The sequence below is a fragment of the Neoarius graeffei genome, chromosome 10, assembly GCF_027579695.1.
Source record: "Neoarius graeffei isolate fNeoGra1 chromosome 10, fNeoGra1.pri, whole genome shotgun sequence".
NCBI lineage: Eukaryota > Metazoa > Chordata > Actinopteri > Siluriformes > Ariidae > Neoarius > Neoarius graeffei.
Window position 1 is genome coordinate 90,341,664 of NC_083578.1, and position 15,532 is coordinate 90,357,195.

At 44.5% G+C, this 15,532-nt stretch overlaps 1 protein-coding gene across 2 annotated transcripts in view; it reads right to left on the reverse strand.

Annotated features, from left to right (window-relative positions):
* Nucleotides 1-15,532, reverse strand: part of LOC132893447 (zinc finger protein GLIS1) — a 174,140-nt gene that overhangs the window by 87,191 nt on the left and 71,417 nt on the right. For both annotated transcript variants that reach the window (XM_060932595.1, XM_060932594.1), the window contains exon 3: nucleotides 882-1,032. In XM_060932595.1, the coding sequence (XP_060788578.1) occupies nucleotides 882-1,032 (151 nt within the window). The remainder of the gene's footprint in view (nucleotides 1-881; nucleotides 1,033-15,532) is intronic.

A 15,532-nucleotide genomic window follows, 5' to 3' on the forward strand; every position in this document is an offset into this window, starting at 1 on the left:
GTGTAGTGGTTAGCGCTGTCGCCTCACAGCAAGAAGGTCCGGGTTCGAGCCCCGTGGCCGGCGAGGGCCTTTCTGTGCAGAGTTTGCATGTTCTCCCCGTGTCCGCGTGGGTTTCCTCCGGGTGCTCCGGTTTCCCCCACAGTCCAAAGACATGCAGGTTAGGTTAACTGGTGACTCTAAATTGAGCGTAGGTGTGAATGTGAGTGTGAATGGTTGTCTGTGTCTATGTGTCAGCCCTGTGATGACCTCGACTTGTCCAGGGTGTACCCCGCCTTTCGCCCGTAGTCAGCTGGGATAGGCTCCAGCTTGCCTGCGACCCTGTAGGACAGGATAAAGCGGCTAGAGATAATGAGATGAGATGAGATGAGATGAGATGAGATGAGATGAGATGAGCACAAACTGATTCACACGAGTCACCTGATTCATCATTCTTACTAATATGAGCACAAACTGATTCAATTGATTCATCATCATTCAGAATAAGGACAAACCGATTCAACTGACTCACCTGAATCATCATCATTCTAACTATGAGCACAAACTAATTCACCTGACTCATCATCCTTTAGACTAATATCAACACAAATTTATTCATTGGATTCATGTGATTCATCATCATTCAAACTAATGTCAGCACAAACTGATTCAACAACATTCTACTAAAGTCAGTACAATTTGATTCTACTGACTCAACCGGTTCATCATCATTCTAACTATGTGCACAAACTGATTCAACTGATTCACCTGATTCATCATCATTCAGGCTAATATCAGCACAAACTGATTCAACTCATTCATTATCATTCTACTGTTTAAGGGTTTTATCTGAGGAAAAAATGAAGTCCTGCAGTGTGTAGAGTTTTATCTGAAGGTGATTTTACCTGGAGTCCGGTTCACAGTGTGTTCTCTGGTTGTACTGAGAGCCAGAAAGACCCGGAAGGTTCAGTCCACAGCGCAGTAAAGCGCACTCCTCCGCTGATAACTCGCCCCCTCCATCCTTCTCGGAGCAGAATGAGGCACGACCAACATTTCCTGCAAAACATCACAGAGAGGTGGAATGAATGAGGGATTGATTAAGTGAGTGGTTGATTGATTGGATGATTGATTGATTGGATGATTGATTGATTGATTGATTGATTGATTGATTGATTGATTGATTCAGTGATTGAGTCACTGAGCAACAGAATGACTGATTAATCATATAATTAATTTGATTGTCTGATTTATTGATTGGTTGGTTTGTTGATTTATTGCCTGATTGACTGATTGATCCATTAATTGGTTGATCACCTGATTGATTGGTTTGCTGATTGATTGGTTTGTTGATTGATTGATTGATTGATTGGTTGATTGATTGATTTGTTGATTGGTTTGTTGATTGATTGGTTTGTTGATTGATTGGTTGATTGATTGATTGATTGATTGATTGATTGATTGATTGATTGGTTGGTTGATTGGTTTGTTTGTTGATTGATTGGTTCGTTGATTGATTGGTTTGTTGATTGGTTGTTTTGTTGATTGATTGATTGATTGATTGATTGATTGATTGGTTTGTTGATTGATTGATTGGTTTGTTGATTGATTGATTGATTGGTTTGTTTATTGATTGATTGATTGATTGATTGATTGATTGATTGATTGATTGATTGATTGATTGATTGATTGATTTGTTGATCACTCAGCAGACTTTTCATCAGCACAGAAAGGAAAGTCACTGTTGAGAAACTCAAACTGAAACAAAATCCAAAGACAAATGTGGTGTGTGAGTGCTGAGTCAGGAAATTAAGTGAGAGCAGAGAGAAGCCAAAATGCCTTCCAACACACACACACACGCACACACACACACGCACACACACACACATGAAATGATGAAAAATAGTTTTCCAAGAATTACAATTTATTTAAATATATTTAGAATATTCCTTCGGGGTGTCAGTAATTTTGCCACATGTGCTGTTCTTTAGAAAACAAAAACCCTTCTAATGAAAATGATTTGTTTTTGGTAGAACAATGAAAAATTGTTTTCTCCTGTTGTTTGCAAAATCTGAACTGATGCATGTTTATTTTATAATGATCATTTTGGCTCTATTTTATGAAAGGTGCCAATAATTACTGAGTGCATTACACACACACACACACACACACACACACACAAGTATTATATTCCTGACACACATGTATACACGTACACCTGGAGTTCTGTGCAAAAGTTTGTGCACCCCTGGCCAAATCACATACTGTAGGATGTTGATTTTTAAGTGAAAAGAAGTAAACACACCCTCGGCAAAAAAAAAGAAAGAAAGAAAGAAAGAAAGAAAGAAAGAAAGAAAGAACATTTTTTCTGCAAATTCTAATGCAGTTACTTTAATAAACTTCAGAAAATAGGGGAAAAGAAATGATGGCATGCGGACAAGTTTGGAAATCCTTCCAACTGTAAAGTCTCAGAACTTCATTCGGACTCATTAGGCAGGTGAAGAACGATCATTAGAACCAAGACTTCCAGAGCAGAGTAAACTCAACCATAAGCTTCTCTCAGCAGTGGACTGAGGATCTGAAAATGAAGCTAACTGATGCGTCTTCAAAGCAGAGGAAGGCTTTACAAAGATATCAAAGCTCACAATTTCTACGTTCAGAAATGACAGTTTAGTAAAACTGTAGAAATCAGGTTAAGATCTCAAAGATCACAAAAGCTCTCAGGTCAAACCGCCTGGATGTTCAACAAAAAGGCAACACAAACAAACCGGACAAATGAGAGCGAAGACCTGCAGGGAGGTTGATCTGACACAGGATTGGTGTTACGCAAACATGGCCTGCGTAGAAGAGTCATCAGAAGGAAACAATACCTGTGACCTCATCACAAAATTCAACGTCTGAAGTATCCAAAACTAGATAAGAAAACAAGCGCTGTGGACTGAAGAAGTGAACATGGAACTCGTCTGTAATCACCAAAGGAACACTGGGAGGGAAAAAAACGAGTCATGATTGATATTAATCATGAGGTTGGATTTATTACGCTTCGGTGTCACATGACCGGTGGCAGCCAGTGGCACAGGAATCACTGCACAGATACGGTAGATGGAAGAATATATTCAAGTAAATATCTACAAATTCTGGAAGCAAAACTGACACCAAAGATGAAATCTGAAAAAGACTGATGTCTACAACAGGACCATGATCCAAAACACCTCACAATCCACCATGAATTACTTCAAGGACCTCATGCAAACATTCCATGTATGGAATGGCCCTCAGAGTTCACTGACATTAACATAATTGAAAATCCGCAAGATCTTCACCAAGCTGGGTGAAGTTGTTAAACAAAAAAAGAAAGACTTGTAACTGGTTACAAAACATATCTGTAAGCCGAGATAGTAATGTCCTTCCTGGTTGGAAATGTCAACTGGAACGCCGCCTGAAGTGGGATTTCTGACTCGGAAAGTTGGTGGAACTTCAACAACCCTGACATCACAATCCAAGATGGCTGCTCAGTGATGTACTGTTTATTAGCGCTTCTGTCTTATTGGTTTCTGGTTAAATCAGTCAGACACACAGTGCTGTACAACATCTATCTGTGGACACGTTGCTGTGGACCCCCCACCCCACCCCACCCCACCCCACCCCCCTACATCAATACCCATGAAGAATAACAGAGCTTGAGAGAGAGAGAGAGAGAGAGAGAGAGAGAGAGAGAGAGAGAGATCATTTGAAGCCTCTATAAACATAAAACATTATAATAAAAGCTAGAACACATTTCTGGATCAGTGGAACAATAAAATTAAACAGCAGCATAAATCTGAGCGCTAACAGAGACGACACGAGAGGAGACAAAGTTTCATAAACTGATTTTAAAAGCCTCCAAAATACCCTCATTTCTTTTTATTTAAAAACAAACTAACCAGATGTGATCAATGTGTACCTCCTAAAATCCTCCAGATCCCCCGGACAAGACAAACATCACTTAGCTCTGTGTTTTATTTAAAACATTAAGGAAGAGTTTTAATTTTCTAATTGAAAATATTAAAATATATTTACTTGCAGAAAAAAAAGAAAAAAGCACTCTTGGTAGTTTACGTTCACTAAACCCTTTAAAAAACCCCAAAGCCTAGCTTTTGATGTCTGCATTTCAGTTCATAAAAATCAAACTAAAATAATTTATTTATTTTTTAGTCATAGCTAACAAGCTGCCCGAGATGGATAGATAGTGCAGTACATAGCGGAGCTAATGCTAGCTCGCTACACTTACAAATAATCCATGTATGTCCAATCTATATAAAATTATAAACGATGATGATAAGCTACTGATGGTGTGAATTTTGGGGATTTTAAATTATTGATTGTACATAAAAACGATGACAGTTTTGCTTAATTTTACAAACTGAAACGCAGAGATATGTGAACTTTCCTGTCCTGTAAATCAGAGGAGAATTGATTTAAGATGAATAGATCTACACTGAATAATAGAAGTAGGCTCCAAAAGAAGTGCTCGATCAGATCCAAATATCAAGGATGTACCAAACGATAACTCGTCAAGAACAAATTGAAAGTCAATTCGTTTTACAGCAACGTTTTCTCCGTAACAGAATGATACTGTAATTCTGAAAATCTTAACATTCATATACCGTTGTATGAGTCTTTTTTATTTTTTCAATCATTTCTTGCGTTTGTTAAATCATAGTACATTTAATCAGCAAAGAAAATAGTTGTGACCTACTTCTTCAGTCCGTATTTTCCATCCCTTCTTCAGTCCGTATTTTCTATCCATTCTTCAGTCCGTATTTTCTATCCCTTCTTCAGTCCATATTTCTATCCCTTCAGTCCGTATTTTCTATCTCTTCTTCAGTCCGTATTTTCTATCCCTTCTTCAGTCCGTATTTTCTCTCTCTTCTTCAGTCCGTATTTTCTCTCTTCTTCAGTCCGTATTTTCTCTCTTCTTCAGTCCGTATTTTCTCTCTTCTTCAGTCCCTATTTTCTATCTCTTCTTCAGTCCGTATTTTCTATCCCTTCTTCAGTCTGCATTTTCTATCCCTTCTTCAGTCCGTATTTTCCATCCCTTCTTCAGTCCATATTTTCTCTCTTCTTCAGTCCCTATTTTCTATCTCTTCTTCAGTCCGTATTTTCTATCCCTTCTTCAGTCCGTATTTTCTATCCCTTCTTCAGTCCGTATTTTCTATCCCTTCTTCAGTCCGTATTTTCCATCCCTTCTTCAGTCCGTATTTTCCATCCCTTCTTCAGTCCGCATTTTCCATCCCTTCTTCAGTCCATATTTTCCATCCCTTCTTCAGTCCGTATTTTCCATCCCTTCTTCAGTCCGTATTTTCCATCCCTTCTTCAGTCCGTATTTTCCATCCCTTCTTCAGTCCGTATTTTCCATCCCTTCTTCAGTCCGTATTTTCCATCCCTTCTTCAGTCCGTATTTCTATCCCTTCTTCAGTCTGTATTTTCTATCTCTTCTTCAGTCCGTATTTTCTATCCCTTCAGTCCGTATTTCTACCATTCAGTCCGTATTTTCTATCCCTTCTTCAGTCCGTATTTTCTATCCCTTCTTCAGTCCGTATTTTCTCTCTCTTCTTTAGTCCGTATTTTCTCTCTTCTTCAGTCCGTATTTTCTCTCTTCTTCAGTCCGTATTTTCTATCTCTTCTTCAGTCCGTATTTTCTATCCCTTCTTCAGTCCGTATTTTCTATCCCTTCTTCAGTCCGTATTTTCTATCCCTTCTTCAGTCCATATTTTCTATCCCTTCTTCAGTCTGTATTTTCTATCCCTTCTTCAATCCGTATTTTCCATCCCTTCTTCAGTCCGTATTTTCCATCCCTTCTTCAGTCCGTATTTTCTCTCTTCTTCAGTCCCTATTTTCTATCTCTTCTTCAGTCCGTATTTTCTATCCCTTCTTCAGTCCGTATTTTCTATCCCTTCTTCAGTCTGTATTTTCCATCCCTTCTTCAGTCTGTATTTTCCATCTCTTCTTCAGTCCGTATTTTCTATCCCTTCTTCAGTCCGTATTTTCTATCCCTTCTTCAGTCTGTATTTTCCATCTCTTCTTCAGTCCGTATTTTCTATCTCTTCTTCAGTCCGTATTTTCTATCCCTTCTTCAGTCCGTATTTTCTATCCCTTCTTCAGTCTGTATTTTCCATCCCTTCTTCAGTCCGTATTTTCTATCCCTTCTTCAGTCCGTATTTTCTATCCCTTCTTCAGTCCATATTTTCTATCCCTTCAGTCCGTATTTTCTATTCCTTCAGTCCGGATTTTCTATTCTTTCAGTCCGTATTTTCTATCCCACACTGAGTGTTTGTGTTTAAAGGCCATGTTCTAGATGCTGCTGAAAAACCTAATCTCATACTCTTCTTCTTCTTACATCTTTTTCCAACCGCTATGTGGGGTCAATGTGTGTAGGATACGTTGAGTCAACCAGGTTAAAGGCCTTGCACAAGGGCCCAACAGTAGCAGCTTGGTGTTGCTGAGGTGGTTTTAAAAATCTGAACATGGAGCTCAGAAATTCCACTAAAGCAGCTGTGGAACCCGACTCTGAATACCAGGAACTTTCCCTATTATTCGGAAATATTTTCGTAACTTAATAGGATTCTAAAACCTGACCTGCTTATATTAGCATGAGACGATGTGTTAAATGGGCAGTGCCAGCCCAGTGGTTAAAGGCTCTGGGTTACTTATCAGAAGGTCAGGGGTCCAACCTGCCACTCGAGCAAGACCCTAAACCCTACCTGCTCCAGTATCATAGCTAACCCTGTGCTCTGACCCCAGCTTCCTAACAAACTGCGATATGCAAAGAAAATTATTTCATTCTACTGTAATGTACACGTGATGAATAAAAACTTCTTTTTCTTAAATGGAGACTATAAGGAACTTCTGGACGTCACTGAGGATAAGGCCCCCTGCTAAATGCTACAAACAAAAATCAAATCAAGTGGCCCATATTTCAAAACAGCATAAATCCATCCACTGGTGTCACCGCATAAATGAAGTGCTCCGTTATTATTGCTTAGACCAACATTTCCAAAATGCTAAACAGCAGCGTCAGTATGACAGAGAACCCTGAAAGAACTCCGGTTCCTCGCCTCATTTCTCATCAAGATTGACAGAACCACTCACTATGAAAGGCCACGTTCTCCAGAGCTGTCAACGCTTACGCCTACCAAAAAAAAAATTCCAGAAACAAAAAGCTGGACTTGAGTGCAAAAGTTTGCGCACACTTAATTTGGAAATTATGAAACCAACACAACGTGAGCTTGTCTTCAGAAGGTTCTTTCATTATCAATCATATCAAAATGATGAAATAGTGGATATTACAATATTAATATAGAGAAAGAAGTGGATGTTTTATTGCTTGAAGATTTTTTTTCAGGTCTTTATGTCTGTGTTTCTTTCAGTTTTGAATGATGGTTCTGACAAACTTTTTTAAAAAGGGGACACAAACTTTTGAGTTGTTATGAAAGACTAAAACTGTTGTAAAATGTATGCTGTATGTTGTAGAAAGGCTTCAGTAGAAATGTAGATAGTATTTATAGATAAGGTGTAAAATAGCGCTACATTAATCACGTCCTCACAAAGGAATCAAGGGCTGAAAACTTTTGCACTCAACTATTTGCAACGCAACACTAAAATTGCAAAAAATCTTGCTTTTTCTTCCCCAAAAACACATTTTAAACAAAAGTAATGTGTGTGTGTGTGTGTGTGTGTAATGTGATGTGTGAAATTATGCGATATGAACTATACATTGCTGTTTTGAAGGTTTTGCTTTTCAGTGTAGCGTGTTAGCATCATGTAACTAATGAAAAGCAACACCTTTTGCCTTTGTGTTGTATTTGACGTTTGGTGAACTGGCATTGAATCTCCTCCATACAGGATGTGTTTATCAATCAATCAATCAATCAGCGGAGAGAGAATCAACAATTACGATACAAAACAAAACAAATAAAAACAAAAACATATTTACTACATCATCAGAACACAATGCCAGAAGTTTTTCGTGTGTTTTTGGCGCTGTTTGATGAAACGCTCTTTGTTAAATGGTCGTATTTTTTGAGATCTGTTTGCAGTGTTTTGGTCATGAAATGAACCGGTGTTTATACAGAAAGATGTATAAAGCAAGCTTGGTTAGCAATTGTAAATAAGTGTAGAAAAGTAGAACAGGCCACGCCCACATGAAGCAAACTGCAACATACGCTTATAATCACATTCTTAGAAATGATGCGTGCATGCGTGTGTGTGTGTGGCTCAGAAATGGCGAAGTTGTGTGGTGATTACATCCACATGGATAAAACTGATGCATGACTCAGATTGTTAGTGTTTCTACATGCAAGCATTTACACACACACACACACACACACACACACACACACACACACACACACACACACACACACATAACCCACGTGAAAAAGTAAAAACGTTCAGCTGAAGAGCAGAGAGCGATGAGCTCCGGCATTTACTCACCACATCACCGGGCCAAGTGGGGACAATCGTACTTATACACTCGCAGAAATGCGCTTTGACATTGGAAATCTGTGTGTGTGTGTGTGTGTGTGTGTGTGTGTGTGAGAGAGAGAGATGAGAAATGCGAGCGGTGCTGTGAGCAGATGAAGCACAGATGTGGAGAAATTCACACAGCGTTGTGAAAACAAGGACTGGCATTTGATGAATGCGCTTAAGCAATTGAGCAAAACTGTAATGTCACACACGCTGGGAGAAATTCCTCCAGCACTAGTGTGTGTGTGTGTGTGTGTGTGTGTGTGTGTGTGTGTGTGTGTGGTGTACAAATCTCCAGCCAAAAATTGCTACACATCCTAATGACTTCCAATAAACATTTCCCCATCAGGAGCTAATGGATTTAATGGAGTCGGTATCGATTCTGATCCTCATCCTGATCCTCATCCCGGCATGTCGTCATCTGACTGAATCTAATCAAATCATTTTATCAGAATTTAATCAGATCAAATCTAGACCCCTGAGAGCTTGTCACCTCTCCCTGTGTGGGAACCTTTCACATTTCCTGTGGGTGTTAAAAGAGAGCAACTGGACTTGCTTGAAGATTCTTGAAGACGTTTCACCTCTCATCCGAAAGGCTTCTTCAGTTCTGTCTGACTAATAGGGAGTATCAGGTATTTATCCTCTCATGGATGAAAAGCTCATCTAAGGTGTGGTTGAGTCCTCCTGTTGGTGTGGGTCACTGGGGGCTGGGTGTGAACGGCCTAGAGAGTCGTTGGGGTGATCAGTGGTTGTTGGTTGTCTCTGTCCTCCTGTGAGTCACTGAAAACAGCTGGGTTTTGGTGTGCATTCAGTTGTCTGGGAAGTGTGTCAAGGACTGCATTGTAGGTGGCTGATAAATGATGTCTGAGACCCCCACCTCTGTTCAGTGATGGCCGTTCCAGGTTGACAAAAATGGCTTCTTTAACTCCTCGCTCATACCAACGATCCTTTCACTCATTTCAGGACACTCATTTCAGGATTGCAACGTACGCATTTTAGCCAGAGAGGATCGTTGGGATGAGCGAGGAGTGAAAGAAGCCATTTTTGTCAACCTGGAACGGCCATCACTGAACAGAGGTGGGGGTCTAAGACATCATTTATCAGCCACCTACAATGCAGTCCTTGACACACTTCCCAGACAACTGAATGCACACCAAAACCCAGCTGTTTTCAGTGACTCACAGGAGGACAGAGAGAACCAACAACCCATTGATCACCCCAACAACTCTCGAGGCCGTTCACACCCAGCCCCTAGTGACCCACACCAACAGGATGACTCAACAACACCTTAGATGAGCTTTTCATCCATGAGAGGATAAATACCTGATACTCCCTATTAGTCAGACAGAACTGAAGAAGCCTTTCGGATGAGAGGTGAAACGTCTTCAAGAATCTTCAAGCAAGTCCAGTTGCTCTCTTTTACCACCCACAGTTTACTATGACCTGGATGACTGAGAATCTTCACAGACATATTTCACATTTCCTTCCTTCCTTCCTTCCATTCAGGTTTTTCTTTCAAGCCCTCATTTCTTTCTTTCTTTCTTTCTTTCTTTCTTTCTTTCAGTTTCTTGCTCGTCTTTCTATTTGATTTGTTGCTCCGCATGCTCACTGCCTCATTCAGCTCCAGAGTTATTATTGCACCTAGTGGTCAAGAACAAGAAGTGCAGCAAGCGCTAATTAAATAGAGGCCTGTTAGGGCAGGAATCATGCTGCCCAGCGCTCGGGGGAGGAGCAAAGGACAGGACAGGACAGTTAGTGACGGTTGCCAGATTGGGCTTTTTACTGATCAGAAATCAAGATCTGATTTTATATAAAATAATCAGGAAAATGTTCAGACAGTGTGTATGAAGTGCAGAACTGTTTCTACTGTTAGATGTAGTGTAGAGATGAGGAGATGGTGAAAGTGGGATGATGGAGTGGATAATGTCTGTATGGATAATGTGTGTGTGTGTGTGTGTGTGTGTGTGTGTGTGTGTGTGTGTGTGTGTGTGTGTGTGTGTGTGTGTGGTTAATTACAGTGAGGTGAACAGAGTGACCTAGCATGGACCACTGCACCATCACATGTTCACAACATCGCAGCCAGCAGTGTGATTCACTCACTAATCTGTTTAACTCAACATCCGTCATCATCGAGTCGAACCTCAAACTGCTTCACCGTCACTGAGCCTCAAACCGAACACAAGCTGTTAAAGTTCAAACTCAGCTGTCAGCTCTAATTTCACCACTGAGACATCACCGAACTGTGTGGAAAAAAACACTATAAATATTTATCACAATAAGCGCTCCATTCGCCAAGTACGACACGTAAATTTCAGAAACCATGAGCGCCAAATCTGCACAAGGCCAGAACCCGCAGGAACGTTTCACCCAGATCTGTTTCACAGAGTTTCTAAAGTTGCCCAATATCAAATCTGCAACCTCAAAACACGAGCTATTGTTTAAATCCTGGCTCAAGCAGCAGCTTGTGGGAAATTAAATGGTGTATTCATTTAAGCACTGATAATTTAGAGTCAGAGGAACCATCTGTCCTCGCATAGAGTCAGGGGAATGGTCCGTCCTCACTCAGAGTCAGAAGAACCCTCTGTCCTCTCTCAGAGTCAGGGGAATGGTCTGTCCTCTCTCAGAGTCAGGGGGACAGTCTGTCCTCGCTCAGAGTCAGAAGAACCATCTGTCCTCTCTCAGAGTCAGAAGACCTGTCCATCCTCGGTCAGAGTCAGGGGAATCATCCATCTTCTCTCAGAGTCAGGGGAACAGTCCGTTCTCTCTCACAGTCGGAGCAACCGTCCGTCCTTGCTCAGAGTCAGAGGAACCATCCGTCCTCGCTCAGAGTCAGGGGAATGGTCCATCTTTGCTCAGAGTCAGGGGAACCGTCTGTTCTCGCTCAGAGTCAGAGCAACCATCCATCCTCGCTCAGAGTCAGAAGAACCGTCAGTCCTCACTCGGAGTCAGAAGAACTGTCCGTCCTCACTCAGAGTCAGAAGAACTGTCCCTCCTTGCTCAGAGACTGAGGAACCGTCTGTCAACTGCAAAAAATTATATCTTAGCAAGTTAGAATATCTTGAATATCATTGAAACGATCTCGCATTTCCTATTAGAAGAAAACAAGACACCAACTCTGAGATTAGAACTAGTTCTAGATTGTAACCAACTTACTCCGAGATGTTTTGTCAAGTAAAATTATCTGTCCATGCAGCAAGATAATTTCACTAGTTTTAAGGAATTTTCTCCTCAAATTCAGTTTTCAAATTTGTGTAGTGTCCTCGCTCAGAGTCAGAGCAACTGACCATCCTCGCTCAGATTCAGAGGCGGTGTTCCCCCTCGCTCAGAGTCAGAGGCGGTGTTCCCCCTCGCCCAGAGTCAGAGGCGGTGTTCCCCCTCGCCCAGAGTCAGAGGCGGTGTTCCCCCTCGCCCAGGGTCAGAGGCGGTGTTCCCCCTCGCCCAGGGTCAGAGGCGGTGTTCCCCCTCGCCCAGGGTCAGAGGCGGTGTTCCCCCTCGCCCAGGGTCAGAGGCGGTGTTCCCCCTCGCTCAGGGTCAGAGGCGGTGTTCCCCCTCGCTCAGGGTCAGAGGCGGTGTTCCCCCTCGCTCAGGGTCAGAGGCGGTGTTCCCCCTCGCTCAGGGTCAGAGGCGGTGTTCCCCCTCGCTCAGGGTCAGAGGCGGTGTTCCCCCTCGCCCAGGGTCAGAGGCGGTGTTCCCCCTCGCCCAGGGTCAGAGGCGGTGTTCCCCCTCGCCCAGGGTCAGAGGCGGTGTTCCCCCTCGCCCAGGGTCAGAGGCGGTGTTCCCCCTCGCCCAGGGTCAGAGGCGGTGTTCCCCCTCGCCCAGAGTCAGAGGCGGTGTTCCCCCTCGCCCAGAGTCAGAGGCGGTGTTCCCCCTCGCTCAGAGTCAGAGGCGGTGTTCCCCCTCGCCCAGAGTCAGAGGCGGTGTTCCCCCTCGACCAGAGTCAGAGGCGGTGTTCCCCCTCGACCAGAGTCAGAGGCGGTGTTCCCCCTCGACCAGAGTCAGAGGCGGTGTTCCCCCTCGACCAGAGTCAGAGGCGGTGTTCCCCCTCGCCCAGAGTCAGAGGCGGTGTTCCCCCTCGCCCAGAGTCAGAGGCGGTGTTCCCCCTCGCCCAGAGTCAGAGGCGGTGTTCCCCCTCGCCCAGAGTCAGAGGCGGTGTTCCCCCTCGCCCAGAGTCAGAGGCGGTGTTCCCCCCCGCCCAGGGTCAGAGGCGGTGTTCCCCCTCGCTCAGGGTCAGAGGCGGTGTTCCCCCTCGCTCAGGGTCAGAGGCGGTGTTCCCCCTCGCTCAGAGTCAGAGGCGGTGTTCCCCCTCGCTCAGAGTCAGAGGCGGTGTTCCCCCTCGCCCAGAGTCAGAGGCGGTGTTCCCCCTCGCCCAGAGTCAGAGGCGGTGTTCCCCCTCGCCCAGAGTCAGAGGCGGTGTTCCCCCTCGCCCAGAGTCAGAGGCGGTGTTCCCCCTCGCCCAGAGTCAGAGGCGGTGTTCCCCCTCGCCCAGAGTCAGAGGCGGTGTTCCCCCTCGCCCAGAGTCAGAGGCGGTGTTCCCCCTCGCCCAGAGTCAGAGGCGGTGTTCCCCCTCGCCCAGAGTCAGAGGCGGTGTTCCCCCTCGCCCAGAGTCAGAGGCGGTGTTCCCCCTCGACCAGAGTCAGAGGCGGTGTTCCCCCTCGCCCAGAGTCAGAGGCGGTGTTCCCCCTCGCCCAGAGTCAGAGGCGGTGTTCCCCCTCGACCAGAGTCAGAGGCGGTGTTCCCCCTCGCCCAGAGTCAGAGGCGGTGTTCCCCCTCGCCCAGAGTCAGAGGCGGTGTTCCCCCTCGCCCAGAGTCAGAGGCGGTGTTCCCCCTCGCCCAGAGTCAGAGGCGGTGTTCCCCCTCGCCCAGAGTCAGAGGCGGTGTTCCCCCTCGCTCACAGTCAGAGCAACTGCTCTGGATTTTTCTCACACCATCACATCTTTCTTTCCTTCTTTTCGCCAGGCTGTAATGAGTTTCATATTAAACTAGCATTATAAGCTGTTAAGTGCATTTTGTGATGAAACATAATCAAACATGATACACATATTTTCTCTCTCTCTCTCTCTCTCTCTCTCTCTCTCTCACACACACACACACACACACACACACACAATTTCAGTCTCATACACAAAGCACACACACACACACACACAATATGAGACACACGCAAACATAATATATGCAATTTTATCTCTCACACACCACACACACACACACACACACACACACACACACACACACACACACACACACACACATGCACACACATATATGCTCAAACAAATTCAAACAAATGCTCAACACACACTGATACACAAACACAGCACACGAAAGAGAGTCCAAGCAAATTTAAACCATATATACACAACAAAGAATGGAAAAATTTAATTTAATAGTACACACACACACCAGATGAATTCAATTAGCCGAGTGTCTGAACAAAAACAACGGGGAAGGGAAGACAAACAGCCACAAAATACACAGTGTGTTCTCGACTGAGATCTAAAGATAGAAACGGTTTTATGGTCTAAAAAACCTGTGTGGATTTTAAACTTAAACCCTTTTGGAGGTTTCGCGTTTCCGTGGAGATGAAACTGCACGTCGTGCACGGAGCGTCACGGTTTTTTAATAAAGTCAGAGTGGCTGCGGTTTGTTTCCTGTCAAATGTCACAGTGAGAGGGGGGCACATAAATCTGCACAAAAATAGATCCATTGTGACGCTGCCTGGAGATTTGAGTTATTTACGGTTGTGTTACATTCCCCAGCATCCTGTTTGTTCAGTAAATGAACTGTTCAGCAAACAATCAATCAAACAGCCAATCAGACAGGTAGTTAGTTTTGTGCTACAGTGAACCTTGTATCAGTTACAGATCTGTGGCTCACACACACAGCTGAAGTTTTATTAGTGCTCTGGGTTTCTTCTCCTTCTAACACGCAGCGTGGCATGATGTACCGTCACATCACCTATTGGGAAATGTAGAGGTAAGGATGGAGGAGCTCGTCCCCACAAGAACTCGACCTGAGGAATACGGAACACGACAAACATTTGAAACCACCTCGGTGATGATGGTCTCACAGAAAGCAGAGCCCATGGGAGTGCATCGTCTTCACACAGTCAGAAACTGCAGAGTCAAAAAATGAATAACTCGAACAAAGATATTCAAAAAAATATTCAGTAACAGGAGACATGCTAAAGAGAGTGACTGGGTGAGGGACAGAGAGAGGGACTGGGAGAGTGACAGAAAGAGAGACTGGGAGAGGGACTGGGAGAGTGACAGAGATAGGGACTGGGAGAGTGACAGAGATAGGGACTGGGAGAGTGACAGAAAAGAGAGACTGGGAGAGGGACAGAGAGAGGGACTGGGAGAGTGACAGAGAGAGGGACTGGGAGAGTGACAGAGAGAGGGACTGGGAGAGGGACTGGGAGAGTGACAGAGAGAGGGACTGGGAGAGTGACAGAAAAGAGAGACTGGGAGAGGGACAGAGAGAGGGACTGGGAGAGTGACAGAGAGAGGGACTGGGAGAGGGACTGGGAGAGTGACAGAGATAGGGACTGGGAGAGTGACAGAAAAGAGAGACTGGGAGAGGGACAGAGAGAGGGACTGGGAGAGTGACAGAGAGAGGGACTGGGAGAGTGACAGAGAGAGGGACTGGGAGAGGGACTGGGAGAGTGACAGAGAGAGGGACTGGGAGAGTGAGAGTGAGGGACTGGGAGAGGGACAGAGAGAGGGACTGGGAGAGTGACAGAGAGAGGAACTGGGAGAGGGACTTGGAGAGGAACTGGGAGAGGGACTGGGAGAGTGACAGAGAGAGGAACTGGGAGAGTGACAGAGAGAGGGACTGGGAGAGTGACAGAGAGAGGAACTGGGAGAGTGACAGAGAGAGGGACTGGGAGAGGGACAGAGAGAGGGACTGAGAGAGGGACAGAAAGAGGGACTGGGAGAGTGACAGAGAGAGGAACTGGGAGAGGGACAGAGAGAGGGACTGGGAGAGTGACAGAGAGAGGAACTGGGAGAGGGACAGAGAGAGGGACTGGGAGAGGGACAGAGAGAGGGAC